General features: G+C 45.8%; 1 protein-coding gene across 2 annotated transcripts in view; it reads right to left on the reverse strand.

The window, feature by feature from the left end:
- DNMBP (dynamin binding protein) overlaps positions 1–16,428 on the reverse strand; it is a 142,499-nt gene that overhangs the window by 44,383 nt on the left and 81,688 nt on the right. Inside the window, exon 1 of one of the 2 annotated variants that reach the window (XM_049790794.1) lies at positions 4,702–5,848. The exons of the other annotated variant lie outside the window; for it this stretch is intronic. Within the exon in view, the coding sequence (XP_049646751.1) occupies positions 4,702–5,848 (1,147 nt within the window). Of the gene's footprint in view, positions 1–4,701; positions 5,849–16,428 lie in introns of those variants that run through there. 2 annotated transcript variants of the gene reach the window in all.

Below are 16,428 nucleotides of genomic sequence, written 5' to 3' on the forward strand. Positions count from 1 at the left end.
AGCACTGCATAATGTGTCTGAGCACCACCCCTAAAAGAGACATGTGAGTCTCACGAGAAGAAAGTATGAGCCCCCCTGGACCCCTCCATGGACCCCACAGTGATTAGCAACACACACATGAGCAAGGATGCCAGCTGAAGGCATGCAGCTGAGGGTAAGAGCAACCCCACAATCAGGCATGTGGATGGCCCCTCACCATCACAATGGTCACATCAACAAAGAAGAGAAGGGGATAAAAATCAGATAAAATAGGTGAGTCCCATCCTCCTTTTATCACAGACATTTGGCCCATGAGTATGCAGCTGATCAGTAATTGGTTAATAAGTCAATTAATTAAGCTAATTAACACCTAAACCCTCCCCCAATCAAGCTGAGTCAATTATCTGCACTGTCCTGGGAATCTAAATGAAGACACACGTGGCAGATGGCAAAGGAAAAGCAAAAGCAGAGGTAAAAGTGCTACACGGGGGCCCAGAGAGATAGCACAGCGGCGTTTGCCTTGCAAGCAGCCAATCCAGGACCAAAGGTGGTTGGTTCGAATCCTGGTGTCCCATATGGTCCCCCGTGCCTGCCAGGAGCTATTTCTGAGCAGACAGCCAGGAGTAACCCCTGAGCAACGCCGGGGTGGCCCAAAAACCAAAAAAAAAAAAAAAAAAAGTGCTACACGGTAGTCCTGGGACAACAAGCTTACGGAGCAGCTAAAGGGAATTGGACATAGAAACTATGAGTAAATGGAAAAGGATGGTGTCTTGTAAGAGGAAAGGAAAGTAAAAGCCCAAAGACAAGCAAGCCTGATGTGAGAAAGATGATGCTCCAGGAAAGAGAAAAATGAAGAAATGAAGTTTCCATCCATTTAATAGCCCGTCCCTCCCCAGAGTCTTTAGGTAATTGTCTAACTAGAACACAGTGTTTGTTCTATGATTCTATTAGCTAAAAACACAGGAACAATTCAGCAATGCTAGAAGTTGAACTACGCTTTGCTGACTCTAAGACATGACTGTGGACATGGCACTGCTTCCACAGCCGAACCTCCTGCCCATGGAATCCTAAGGCTAGTTCTCTGGCCATTCATTACTGCTTAAGGAGGCATGCCTCCTTTGTCTCAAGAGTAGCAGAGACCTCTTGGTATCAGCCAGACCCATGGTGATTAAAGAGGGATAAAAAGCTAATGTCTTGAGCTAAAGTGGCAGCTATTTGTTCCAGTATTTGAACACAGACTATAGTTAGATATCATCTGCACATCTTACAAGAATAAGAAATCTTGACTGTCAAAGTCCTAAAAGATTTAAATTGGGGCTGAAAAGATAATACATGGGATAGAGATCTTGACATATATGCAGCAGACTGTGGCTTAATCCCAGCATTGCATATGGCTCCAAGCAGCAGCAGGAATGGTCCTTGAGCCAGAACTAGCACCGCCACACCCCCCAGCAAATCTGGGTGTGGCTCCAAACCAACTCTGAACTGTCAATGAAACACTTGGCAAAGTGCCTTCTACTTTATGAATGTTTTCCTGATCTTGGAAGAAGCAAAAACGGAGGAGTTTCCTGGATTCTACTGTTCCACCATTTATATGTTCACATCACCACTTCCCATCCAGAACATCTCTCCCCATACACTGTGCATCTATTCAGAAGGGTATCTCCACCAAAATGCAAAGTGTTATTCCCAAGTACCAATCTATAGGATGGACCCCTCCGCTGGAAACCCCTCACTGCCCCTGCCAGCCTCCCCAAGTTCCTCAGGTGCATTTATGTGGAATGTACTATCTGTTGCACAGTCTGGCTCACATTGATGAGAGATTCAGAGGCCTGGGGTGTGGCTCCATGTGGAATGCAGGCCACTCATGTATGAGGTCCTAGATTTGATCCCAGACACCAGTAAAGAAGGGAGGGAGGGAGGGATTAGAACAGAGGAACAAAGTAGGTAAGATTCATTGCTTTCAAATTCACATACCCTTTCCACAACTCCTAGTTATGGGGCCAACCTTTTTTTTTTTTTTAAATAAACATTTAAATTGAGTTTATTGATTGAGGTTCTGTGACTTACAATATTGTCAGAGAGGTTTCCTGTGCACATAATTCAAACACCACCATAACTCATCACCTGCATACCCAACTCCCTCCCCCAAGGTTCCCAATGCTCCTCTCTTAATTCCTCTCCCCAGTTCAATTCTGTGGGTCAGTTCTCCAGTTCTATTCAGGCTAAAACAGAAAGCTAACAAACAGCAAGATTATCTGGCTGTAGAGCCTAGGTCTCTAAATGAGCAGGTCTTAAGAAGGAAATCCGGGAAAAGAGGAATCCATAGAAGGACAATCCCAAAGTCCTGTAGGAACTCCCCTCCAAAGTAGGACCCAAGCATTTAGCTCGCTAGACCTCAGGAAAGCCCACAGTTCAGCAGGTGTATCCTACTAACTGGGTGTGAACTCGAGTCCCTCCAAGATAGAAGGTTTCGGTTGAGATTCTAGTTCCAGGGAAAGTGGGGAGCCCTCTGAGAGATAACACCAACTTCCTGGTACCAAGAGACCACACCCCAGAACTAAGGGCAGAGCCTTCAGAGAATGCTCTGACACACACTGGGAGTGGTAGGAGATCCTGATAATGCAGGAGAGGAAGGACGAAACACATCCTGCTAGGAAGACCTGGCTTCGAGCCCATGAGGCTGGCTGATGGCTTTTACTGAAACAGACTGTTTGTGGGATGGAATCAGGGAAGGAGGAGAGAACTAGGAGAGGAAGATGGGGGGCATTCCAGGGTAACTGAAACTGAGATGCTTGCAAGAGCAGAGGGCAGAGGTCCAGAATCCTCCTGGATCTCAGGAGAGGGGAAAAACAGTGGTGTCTGGGGATGCCGTTAGAAAAGGGGAAGAAAGAGGAAGAAATCATAATTCTCAAGCATCTACAACACTCTAGACTGATGATTAAGTGTTTTATTTCTACTATGTCCCCAGGAGATAAGCATTGTTTTATCTCCCTTTCACAAAAGAGAACTCAAAGTCCAGAAAGGTTAAATAATTTGTCTTAGGTTACACTCTTAACTGAGACTTAAGATTCAAGGCCCAGAAGGCTTGTTTTGCTTCTGCAGTTACAGGTGCACCACCACAAAGGGCAGTGGGACCAAGACTGAGGCAAAGAATGTTGAAAGGAAAACGATGGGAAATGATTTCTAGAACAGACTGTTTTAATAGGCCAGTCTAGGAGAGGTTCTTCGAGGTTTTAAAAAAATAGGAGTGTGTCAGTTGAGTTAAATGTGACCAACAGTGAAAAATAAATCATCAATACAGAGCTTTGAGAACATGGAAGTAACAAAGATAGCAGGGTACTTTTTTTTTTTTTCAGAGGTCAGAGGGCATGTTACAACACTGCAGAGAGCAGGGTCTGACTCCTGCTCAAACTCACCTGCGACAGCCAGACAGTTTGATGCAACAAGGAATTCAAGATAGGAAACATCACACAAAAAACTAGCAGAAAGTATCATAGAATCAGAACTTCTTTATTTTTCTCCTTTTGAGCTCGAAGGAATTTACATGCAATTCAATCCCTGTCATTTCAAAGCAAAAGCATATCTAGAAGGAAAAACTTTTTAGAAGGTTGGTGACTCCACTTTCAACTAAAGTCTGATCTGGTTTCATTTTTTTTCCTTTCAATCTTTATAAAAATGCAGACAAGGAGCTGCTTTGTCCAAAATACTGACCTGGAAATCCAAGTGATGCCAACCAAACCATGGCTGGAAGGGATGGAACAAAGCAAAAGCAGATGGAGGACATACCTGGGCTATATCTTTTCTGCCTCACATTTCCCTGTTGCCATTCTAAACTCTGACTTTGTTCTGAAGTGAGGGAGGGTGATCTTTCCTAAAGTAGTAAGACATTCTTTCAGACCATCCAGATTTTTCCACTGCAACTCCAACCAGAATTCCTCCCGGAATTTTGTAACACAGAAGCACAAAATCCGTATGAGAATAACATGGATTATAAAATTCAAGGTTTTGCAGGAAATCTAGTCATTATAAAAATAACCACAAAACTAAGTTCACTTCAGAGAACCAGAAAGAGACCAAGTGGCAAGAAAGAAACAGTTTGGGCAAAATAAAAGAGCTCCACTTCTCACAGATCTCAGGCTCAATGAGATAAACTCACTGGATATCCAACACATGCAGAGCACCAGGAAGAATGTCTTTTGAATTCCATAAGGGCCCCAGTGCTCTGCGTTTACTTAAGATTCCTGAATGCCAAGGAATGAATAAACTGTTAACCGAGTTTGCTTTTCCACTAAGGTCTACAAGATTGTAGGGATTGAGTGAAAAAACAAACATATCAAGAAAATAGGCGTTTGCTTGGCACCCTGATAATGAAACTGCCATGACCATAAGACACACAGAAACACTTGAATGAAAACAGAAAGTCATGTGGGAGTAGAGACAGGGACAGAGTCAAACCGAGCACAGAAAGAAAACTTCCCCAGAGCAGGATTGGATTCTGAAAGTCCTGCTTCGTATTTAAAGCACTTTCGGACACCCTGGCTCCTTATGCTTCCCAAGAGAATGGAATCTATGTGGCTGTTACCATTCAGGACACGCTTAATAACAATGTTGGGAGCTGGGTTCCTCACACACACACGTGCTTCTGGTACCGGCAGCACCACCCTTTAATCTAGTCCTAGTGCATGTTCTATCCTTCTAAGAAAGCACCGAGACCCCTACCTTGGCTTCTCTTCCTCTTTTGCACAAATTCGGCGCGTCTCAGGGTACTGGGGGCCGTGCGACGGAAGCAGCTATTCCTTCTCCAAGTATCTGTGCCATTCAGCTTTCTTCCTTCCTCTATGTGCCAAGAATTGCCTCTGAAGGAAGGGCCCTGAGAAAGGTCATTGTGTTGCTCTCTTGGGCTTCCCTGAGTCCTCTGATTCTGCGGACCATCCGGAATAACCCTGTTGCCTCCGAGCACCATCACTCCTTCTTCATCAGGGCTGTGATGCTCCACATTCCTCCACTGACAGAGGGAATCTGTTTCTCTGTGATTCTGAAGTTTATATTCAGGGTCTGCAGATAAAAGATCCTGGCCTTTATTTTCTGTATCAAATTTACACTGATCCACAGCAGGAGTCTTTGCTTTGGGATAGAGTTTATCATATTGGTAAACATTCTTGTCCCCTTCGTAGCAGTGGACAAATTCCTTACCTTCGCTCACACCATTCAACTCTGAGAAGTCCGCAGACTGACCATTTGTATAAGGAGCATAATAAAAACTGCTGCTGTTTCTATAATAAAAATGACTTTGTGTATAGTCCTCAGAATCATAATAAACATTCCTGTGATCCAAATACCAGTTCTGAGGTTGATCAGCATTCCCCAAAGAATCATCCAAACTTCTGGAGACAGACCACTGTTCAGTTTCTCTAGCGTCCTCTGGGCTGTGACTGAGATTCATATAATCTTCATGGCCGTTCCTCTCTCTATGCTCTGTCAAACTCCAGATTCTATCTGGACTTCCTTTAAACCAACTGTCCTTAGACTCAGGGCTCCGATTCCCATAAACTACAAAGCCATCACAGCCTCCAGTCATACTTTGGTAGTACATATAGCCCTTTGCACTTCCCTTCGCTTCCTCCTCGTCCATATACCTTGACTCGCGCTGTTCCAAATCCCAGTATCCACAGTCCCTTTTGCGGTAGGGCCGATTCAGCCCTCTGGCCTGGCGTCTGGAGTCCAAATCACTGTCTCTATACTGTCCATCCAGCACGGCGGGGTTACTTTTCTGTAGAGTCCTGCAGTCTTCATACTCCCAGCTGGAACCTTGGCGCCCTTTCCTCTCCACATTTCTATTTTTCCGAGTCTCATGGGGCTCACACATACTCAGTGTGCTGAGACACGGGTTTTACTTCTCCATTCCATGAGCTTGGGTTGGGCCGTCCTGTGCACAGGTGCAGTTTAGCCCAAGGCAGGATCTGTCCTGAAACCGGCTCCCAAAGCACTTAAGATACTCTGCTTGCAGCTCCAGTTGGTGCAAAAGCCAGGAGCAATGTGGAGGTATTTTGACCTCTGGATCCAATCAGTGAGTGCCTATATCACCCCCCTTCCCTCCCTCAGAGGCCAGAAGATAATTAGTAACCAGCCTTCATGTGATTGGAGTTGGCAGCATTGTTTGGTGTTTCCCTCTAGCTGGTCAAACTGGCCTGGCTGCTTTATGTGCTGAAGGAAGGTTGGAGAGAGAGAAAAGGTGTGTGAAAGGGAAAGAGCCCCCTTTCCTACAGTCTCCAGACCGAAGATCAGGTGTCAGGCTCTACAGCCTCTTCAATCCTGTCCTCACCAATCAGGGTTACAAGATGAGAACTTTCACCCGAAACCCAGAGGGGACCCCTGTTCCCCTCCTCCAAGGCCATTTTTCTAAGCCTTGGACAGCTGAAACTCTAGGTGCCTCTTGTCTGATCTTAGGAGACAGAACCTTTGCACCTCTAAGAGCCCTTTTTCATGGAATTCAAGTTACCAAATATCAAGTGAAATATCAACCGGCTCAAGCCTCCCACCCCCAACACACACACACACACACACACACAAAGAGAATGTACTTCTTTTGACTTAGATATGGGACCTACTCCATTTGTGGACTGGAGCACTAGTACAGCAGGTAAGGTGCTTGCCTTGCATGGGTGTGATTCCCTGACTTCCCATATGGTCCCCTGCACCCTGCCAGGAGTGATTCTTGAACTCAGAACCAGGAGTAATCCTGAGCAATGACAGGTGTCGCCCAAAACCCAAAAAATAAAAAGAAAGAAAACTCATATGCTTTCAGAAGAAAACAGCACTTAGACTATTGACTCTTCAGGCTATGTTGACTCTTCCTGTGCCCAAGAATTTCCAAAACCACCAATCTCTGGAATCTCTTTTCTGTCTAGTTCCGACAGCCTATTGAAGAACCAGGAAATGAAGCAAGCAATCTAAAGGTAGGCATGAGAGTACCTATTTCAGTTTCGATGTGTTATGGACATTTGGCATTGGTGGGGCAATGTGGAAGAGACTTCCTTCAATCCCGAAGGAAGAGCATCCTGCGTGGAGAACACACAAAACAGAGACCACAAAGTCCTGGTGGGACAGCTGGAGGATGAACAGAAGTGGCTGGCATTTGATGTTGAATTCAAGATTAAAAGGCTGTGGCAGACTCATGAATAACTAGGAAGGAGGAATATTTGAAGGGGATACTATATGGAAGAAGTAAGAGGGGTGATTGGAGAGGGGCTTAGACAGACAGCAGGGACATGGTGCTGAGGAAGCTGGGACACTTTCTGAGTTCGAGCATGGCAAGATATGGCTCTGGTCAGATGACTTTCTCACCTCCATTGGATGTCCAGGAATTATTTCCTGGAGTTTCATCACATCCCTATAAAGAACCTTGAGAAGACCAGAGTTACAGGCTTGGTTGATAATTAGATGTTTCCTTTTGGACAAACCATGTGTACTCTCAGGGCTGCATCTGCTCATCTCGAAGGAGGGGGCAGCTGGCCTCACTGACATTCTGGAGGGGGTAGCTGGCCTCACTGACATTCTGGTTTCCGTCTATAAAAACCCATGGTTTTATTTTTCTCACAATGTTTTTTTTCTTTCCTTCGAATGCCTAACGTGCTATAATATGCCTTTTGGATTCTCTACTAAAAAATGCTGAGGAAAACTACTACACATTGTCTTTTGTTGCCTGTACTTTCTTAGTATTATTTCTCTGTTTTTGTTTGTTTGTTTTGTTTTTGGATCACACAGCGCTTATGGGTCACTCCTGGCTCCACGCTCAGAAATCGCTCCTCACAGGCTCGGGGTACCCTACGGGATGCCTGGATTCAAACCACCGTCCTTCTGCATGCAAGGCAAATGCCTTACCTCCATGCTATCTCTCCGGCCCCTTAGTATTATTTTTCTGGTTTTTGGTTTCTGGGCCACACCCGGCGATGCTCAGGGGTCAATACCTCCTGGCAGGCACGGGGGACCATATGGGACACCGGGATTCGAACCAACTACCTTTGGTCCTGGATCGGCTGCTTGCAAGGCAAACACCACTGTGCTATCTCTCTGGGCCCTTAGTATTATTTTTCTATGTGTTGCAACCATATTGTTTTCTAAATAGAAGAACAGTACCAGTCTTTGCTTCCTGATGGTGTGTTGTAGGTGCAAGGATGGGGCCAGAGTGAGCAAGGTGATAGCAGCTTTCTTTGACCTCCACAGCTCTGTAAGAAGGGTATAGATTGTCTTTATTTTACTACAGATAAAGAAAAAATCCAGAGATTCTGAATAACCTGCCCAAGATCATTAAGATAAAATAAGGGAAGACCACACCACTTAAATGGAATCTAACTCCAGACTAAGTACCTCAAGAACATTTGCATACCTAGTAGGAAAGTCTTCCTCTCCTACAAATCAAATAATCTCTAGCATGATCTAACCCAGAGGTTAGGTCACTAGGAAGGTATTCACTAGTGCCACCCTGCCCTCTGCCACATTTTCCCCATCAGTACCATATACATACTATTACCACATACACCACCATGATCACACATACCATATCACCATCATCCATATCACACACCATCACTACACAAACACCATAACCACACACACCACAATCACCACCAGACTAACACAAACCATCATCAGCATCAGACATACCACCACATACACACTCGATCACCACTATTCATACCACACTACTGTCACTACCAGACACACCACACAGACACACACATTACCATCACCACATGTAGCACACCATCACCACCATACACAAAGGCACACACACACACCCCCAACACTCCATACACATACTATTACCACTGCCCAGCTCTATTATTCCCAGCCCTGGCCTATTTCTCCCCAGTGTGGAGCAGCTTCTCACCTCCATCACCGGCACCCAGTCCTGTCAGGAACAGATCCTATCGGCACTGACCCTGGCACTGACCCTCTAAATCATACTGCTAAAGACCAACAAAGAGGGCCAGAGCAATAGCATAGTGGTAAGGCGTTTGCCTTCCACATGGCTGACCCTGAACAGACCCTAATTCAATTCCTGGCATCCCATATGGTCCCCCGAGCCTGGCAGGAGCAATTTCTGAGCATAGAGTCAGGAATAACCCCTGAATACCTATGGGTGTGACCCCTCAAAAAAAAAAAACACCCAAATGTCAACAAAGAGTGTGGTTTGGCTCACCAAGCCACAAGACAACACTGTTTGAGAGAATAGCTCCCACCATGAATTACAGAGCCCAAGCTGAGCTGAGGAAGCACAGAGGGTGTAGAATTAGGCCTCTACCTCCTGAAGTTCAGTGTCAATGGAACAGCTAGTGTAGAACAAGAGGTGTTTTGTTTTTCCTGTGCAAAATGAGGAAGTAAGCATTTCTCTGTCACTTTAAACATAATTTTCTATGCTCCTCTTTTTAAAGAAAGATTAAAGTTCATTTTGGCAACTTAGTATCTTTGATAAGGCTAGCAAGATAAGAAACACACCTAGTAAATTAGCCAAGAGAGCAGAAAGTATAGGTGAGAAGGTTAAATGCCCCAGGAGCTCAGGGGCAGATACACCCCTTCACGTATGAGGTTCTGCTTTTTATCCCTTGCACCACATGTCCCCTGAGTACTGCTGGATGTGGTCCGGCACCCCTCCAGCACTGCAACAACAACAACAACAACAACAAAAATCCAAACACAATGAAGCCATGGAAGAGGTAATATAGAGCTCAAAGAAAGGATCGTGAGATGAGTGTAGAGTGAAGAACTGGCTGCTGCTTGAGGGTCCTCACTTCCACTTATCTTGCATGTCTAAATTCCATAGCAAACATTACCTTCATATCACTAGAACCAACCAAAAGCTGTAAATGAGGCATAATTTTCCTAAGTCTGTTACAAGGAATGTCTACAGGGAGGAAGAGAGGAACTCAATTTCCTCAATCTCAATGCCTGCGTATTAGAACCCATTTCATAGGACATTCCTCTCACAGCTCTCCCTTTCCTCCACACAAGAACATGCCGCTCGCTCTTTCCAAAAGTCACCCCTGCACTCAGGCCCACCTTCCCTCAGTGTCTGTTTTTTGTAACTAGATTTGAGGGGTGGGGGTGGTCTACTGTAATGATGATATGGTCAACTTTGGAATATATAGATATATGGCTGGAGATGATGCTAGGTGTGAGGAAGAAGCAATAGGACTTAGAAAAATAGAGAAAAGGGGCCAGAGCAGTGGCGCAGAGGAAGGGCATTTGCCTTGCATGAGGCTGACCTAGGACGGTTCAATCTCCTGGCGTCCCATATGGTCCCCCAAGCCAGGAACGATTTCTGAGCACATAGCCAGGCGTAACCCCTGAGTGTCACCGGGTGTGACTCCCTCCCCCCCCAAAAAAAGAAAAATAGAGAAAAGAAGAGAAAGCAGAGAAAAGATAAAGAATAGGGAGGGGTGTTTCACACACATACACACACTAGCAAGAGCATTCCCTATTTGTCACTATCAATAGCTGTTTATTCATTTTCTAAGACTCTGCTTAGAGTCCAGAGAAACTCTGATGTCTGCTGGTCTTGCTAACTTGTGGAGAACCCAGCATCTTCCTTCTATTTCCTTTATTTCTCAATTTCTTTGATTACACTTAAAGTTTTTTTATTTGTTTTTGTTTGGGGGGGCACACCTGGTGATGATCAGAGATTAATCCTGGGTCTGCACTCAAAAATTACTCCTGGCAGTGCTCAGGGAACCATTTGGGATGTTGGGGATTGAACTCAGGTCAGCCACAGGTAAAACAAAAGTCCTACTAGCTCAGAACCCAGATTATCCTTAAAGCTCCTTGAGGGACAGTCTGTCTTCTAATCCCTAACATAGCTTTGTACCTGGAGGTTGCTACCTGTGTAATGGGTTGAGGCTTGTACATTTATAGAGTGCATGCTACATGCTAGAGGGTGGAAGAGTTCAGAGGTTGAGTACAGGCTTTGCTAGTTGAATCCTAACTTTTTTTTGTGTGTGTGTGGTTTTTGGGTCACACCTGGCAGTACTTAGGGTTAGTCCTGGCTCTATGCTCAGAAATCACTCCTGGCAGGCTCAGGGGACCTTATGGGATGCCGGGATTTGAACCAATGACCTTCTGCATGAAAGACAAACGCCTTACCTTCATGCAATCTCTCTGGCCCCAAACCCCAACTTTAATACTTGCCAGAAGTATAATCTTGGGTAACATTCAAGCTCTATAACTCTTGTTTCTTATTTCCATCATCACATATACTAGTGATTTTCAACCTTTTCATATCTGCAAACCAAGGCTGAAAACCACTAATATGCATAGCCTACTCTAGTGGGTCAGTCTCAGGGTCTGTGAACAGGTGGTGAAGATTCTTAACAAATGACTTCTTTGTCAATGCATACCTTAAACACATGGATCTGTGTAGTTTAGTCAATCACAGTCCAGCGGCTGGAGCAATAGCACAGCGGTAGGGCATTTGTCTTGCAAGCAGCCAACTCGGGATGGACCTCAGGTCCATCCTGGGCATCCTATTTGGTCATCCTAGCCTGCTAGGAGCAATTTCTGAGCCCAGACCGGGTGTAACCCCTGAGTGCTGCTGGGTGTGACCCAAAAAAACAAAAACAATAAAATCACAGTCTAACAAAAGGGAAGACTGAACAATGCTATCATTGGCAAAAACTATTTGTGAGTTGGCAGGAGTTGATTGAGGACCCCCTCCTCCTTCAATACTGAATATTATCTGATCCCCAAGGATTGCTCCCTACCAACCTCCCCCAGAAACCAAACAGTATCTGTTGAGGCAAAAACACACTGTCCTTCTTTACAATGTGACACAATAAAAAGTCCTGAGACTGATCAGAATGTGGAGCCCAGGCCTCCACTAAAGATGCAAGACTTTGGACACCTACCAAGTATGGACAATTTGGGTGACTATAGGAAGAGTATGAAAAGGACCACAGCAATAGCAAAATGGCCAGGTACATGCATTCCAAGAGGAAAGAGCAGGTTTGCATCCTAACACCTCATCCCCAAGCACTTTCCAACAGCAGTTCCTGAGCCAAGAGTGATCTCTGAGCACTGCAGGATTTTACCCCCAAGCAAAAACATCAACAAAAGTATATAAAAGTACTAGCATACAATCTAGCAAGTAATAAATGCTCAATAAATTATACTAAGAGTCCCTGCTTTCCTCTGAGTCCCTCCCTAACTTCTAAGCCTCAGATCCTACGCCTCTTCTCTTTCTCTAAACCTTTTTATTTATTTATTTATTTATTTATTTATTTATTTATTTATTTATTTATTTATTTATTTATTTATTTTGGGCCACAGCCGGCGGTGCTCAGGGGTTACTCCTGGCTGTCTGCTCAGAAATAGCTCCTGGCAGGCATGGGGGACCATATGGGACACCGGGATTCGAACCAACCACCTTTGGACCTGGATCGGCTGCTTGCTAGGCAAACACTGCTGTGCTATCTCTCCAGGCCCACCTTTTTATTTCTTAAAGGAACTCACTAGATGTGTGTCTTTAACTAGTGCCTGTATGTAATAGAAGTGTGTTGTATCAGGGCCAGGTAGGGAGTTACCTTGCCTGCAGCCAACTCAGGTTCAGTCCCTGGCACCCCATATGGTTCCGTGATCCCTGTCAGGAGTGATCCCTGGGCTCAGAGCCCCAAACACTGCCAGGTTTGTCCCAGAAAAAGAAAAGTACAGAACTTTTTTGGCGGGGAGGGCACACCTAGTAACATTTAGAGTTTTATTTTATTTTATTTTTTTTGGTTCTGCGCTCAGAAATTGCTCCTGGCTGTGGGACCATATAGGATGCTGGAGGGATTGAACCTTGGTCTGTCCTGGATCAACTGTGTGCAAGGCAAATGCCTTACCACTGTGCTATCTCGCCGGCCCAAAATAAAGAAATTTATCTGTGCCAAATTTATGTCACCAGCACTAGCCTAACCCCTGTACTCTGGACCAGTATATGAAGTGTTTTAGTCAATACTTCTTAGTGAGGTCTTCAGAGCACTCAAACTGAGTTACTAACCACCCCGACCCCCAAGCCAGCCTAGGCTGCCCTCCATTTGCCTGTCACCACTGACTGAGAATCACCAGCCCCTCAGATGATATTTCTAGATAATCAGTCTCAGGGTCAACTCTGTCTCTTCCCCCTTCTCATACCCCTCACATCTTAGCTACCAACATGTCCCTCTGGCTTTAACTCACAACCAATGAGTTCTGAGCATTCTCCCATATTCCAGCACCCAGCCCCAGCTGCAGTCCCATCCTCCTCCCTGCTTATCTGTGTCTGTATCTCTTTTCCACTGCAGCCTGTGATCAAAGCTTGTAAAGCAGTAAGTCAGGGCCTGTCCTGCTCCCTTCAAACCCTTCCCTAGGTGCTTGCCTTATTCTGATGAAGTGCAGAGCCCCTCTATTTGCTCTGGTTGAGCTGCCTCCACATTCTCCCCTAAACCAACACCCCGTCCAACACAATGTGCAGACCTCACTGCCCTGATTGACACCCCCCCACCCAGCCCCTCAAGATGGCCTAGCTGGTTCCTGAGAACCATTCAGATCTTCATCCCAGCCCCTCAAGATGGCCTAGCTGGTTCCTGAGAACCATTCAGATCTTCATCCCAGCCCCTCAAGATGGCCTAGCTGGTTCCTGAGAACCATTCAGATCTTCATTCAATGTTACTTTTCAACACAGTCCTTCTTGGTTCCAAGGACCTCCAGGTCTTCTTTTTCTTTTGTTTTTATTTTTGTTTTTGGGCCACACCAGGTGGTGCTCAGGGGTTACTCCTGGCGATATGCTCAGAAATGGCTCCTGGCAGGCACGGGGGATCATATGGGACGCCAGGATTTGAACCAACCACCTTAGGTCCTGGATCGGCTGCTTGAAAGGCAAATGCCGCTGTGCTATCTCTCCGGCCCCTCTTTTTCTTTTCTTTTTTGTGCCACAACCGATGATGCTCAGGGGTTACTTCTGGCTAAGTACTCAGAAATCGCTCTTGGCTTGGGGAACCATATGGGACACCGGGGAATCAAACTGTGGTCCATCCTAGTAACCTAGGATGCACATGCAAGGCAAATGCTCTACTGCTTGTGCCACCGCTCCAGCCCCAACATCCAGATTTTCTAACTATATAGACAGTCATATTTTTAGCTACAGCCTGTCTTTCCTCATCAGCGGTTGTTGCCATATCCCAGAACATAGGCTGGGTTTGAGTGGAATATTTGTAAATGACTACCCTCCCCAGTTACTTTTTTGTTTGTTTGTTTTTCGGCCACACCGGTGACCATATGGGATCGAACTGCTGTCCATCCTAGGCTAGCACTCACAAGGCTATGCCCTTAAGCCCTGCGCCATGTGCCACCGCTCTCCCTTCCCTGTTATCTTAGCATTTGGTTTGGTTGTTTTTAAATGTGAATGGGTGAGAGTGTGCAGGCGCTCAAATCCAGGGCTTGCCCATGCAAAGTACTCTTCCTCTGAGCCACACACAGTCCAGGCCTAGGGTTTGGTTCTGCCTAGTCCTGCAGCCCAGCACGTGGCTGGCAAGAGGCAGCAACAAGAGTGGGGGTGTGGCAGTAGGAACCCCAGTCCAGCAGGACGAGGACACTTTCATAGAGCACAGGCAGGCATCCTGAAACCTGAAACCGGTCCCTGAGGTCTGGGCCGCTCCAGTCCAGCCTAGAGCTGGGGTGAGGGGAAGTTCACCAGCCTCTTTACGAGTTGGAACTGCATCGCAATGACTCACTGACTAATCAGACCTGAAGACAACCGCTCCGGAGGGCAAACTAAACTCTTCTAAGAAGAAAACCAGTTTCGGTCCTGAGTTAACAGGAGCTGTTAATGAGTTCTGACTACGGTTGCTGTTTTATACTAAGATAAAATTCATTAGAAGTAAATGAGCTAATTTTTTACTGAACTAATTAAATTTTTTTTCGTTTGTTTCTGTTTTTGGACCACACCCGGCAGTGCTCAGGGGATTACTGCTGACTCTGCACTCAAGAACCATATGAGATGTCAAAGATGAGACAGGGTCAGCTGCAAACAAGGCAAGCAAGCTGTCTACTGGCTGTCTTACCTTTCCTGCCCTGCACTATTTGTTTGTTTGATTGTTTTCGGGCCACAGCCGGCAGTGGGCAGTGCTCAGAGGTTACTCATGGCTCTGTGCTCAGAAATCTACTCTGGTTGGGGCCGGAGTATAGCACGGTGGTAGGGCGTTTGCCTTTGCACGCTGACAACCCAGGAAGGACCTGGATTTGAACCCAGCTACCTATATACCCCTGGTGGGCTTGGGGGATCATATGGGATGCCAGGGATCAAACCCAGGTTCTTCCAGGGTTGGCCACGTGCAAGGCAAACACCCTACCACTGTGCTATCACTATGGGCCTGCCCTGAACAAGTTAATTTTACTTTTGTTTTGATTTGTTTTGGACCACAAATTTTGTGCTCAGGGCTTATTCCTGACTCTGAGCTCAGGAATCTCTCCTAGTGGGTTTGGGGACCATGTGTGGTGCTGGGGATTGAACCCATATTGACTGCATGCAAGGCAAGCACCCTATCCCTTTGGCCCTGAACTAACTTTTATTGAACCAGATTGCAAACAAGTAGTCAAGGACACTTGCTTTGGGGGAACAAACTAGAGGGGTAGGTAGGTAAGGGTGTCCCCAAGGAGTACTCAAAGGGGTCCAGTTCAGTGATACTTTTTTTTTGTTTGTTTTTTTGGGCCACACCCGTTTGAAGCTCAGGGGTTACTCCTGGCTATGCGCTCAGAAATCGCTCCTGGCTTGGGGGGACCATATGGGACGCCGGGGGATCGAACTGTGGTCCGTCCTACGCTAGCGCTTGCAAGGCAGACACCTTACCTCTAGCGCCACCTTCCCAGCCCCCAGTTCAGTGATACTTAACCAAGCAGGAGAGCCTGTGAGTGCTATTCGGCTCTATGGTCCCCAGTGGCACTCAGGGGCCTTCAGTATTATACCTGGTAGTACTAGGGGCTGGGGAAGGGTATATATTACGGTGATCACCCAGGTCCCACACATGTAAAGCATGAGCCCTAACCCCTGTACTGTCTCTCCAACCCTTTTTATTTTACTTATATACTGACAGATTAGAAACTTACTCTCTTGAAAGATCACAAAGTGATTTGGTTATTTAACAATAAGTCAAATATTTTTCAGTAGGCTGAGAATCATGTATGAAGCATTCCTTTGGTGACTTCTAAATAACAACTTACTTTTCTGTATGTAGAAAAATAACACATTTTGCCATATTTAGAAAATGTCCCGATTATCAGATATCATTTTGATACAGAAAGGTTTTTGAGGGCCAGAGAAATTGTACAGCAGATAGGGAGCTTGCCTTGCATGTAGCCTAATGGGGTTTGGTCTTTAGTACCTATATGTTCCCCCAAGTCCTCTAGGAGTAGTTCCTGAGCACAGCTGAATGTGGTCCA

Source organism: Suncus etruscus, chromosome 17 (genome assembly GCF_024139225.1).
Source record: "Suncus etruscus isolate mSunEtr1 chromosome 17, mSunEtr1.pri.cur, whole genome shotgun sequence".
NCBI lineage: Eukaryota > Metazoa > Chordata > Mammalia > Eulipotyphla > Soricidae > Suncus > Suncus etruscus.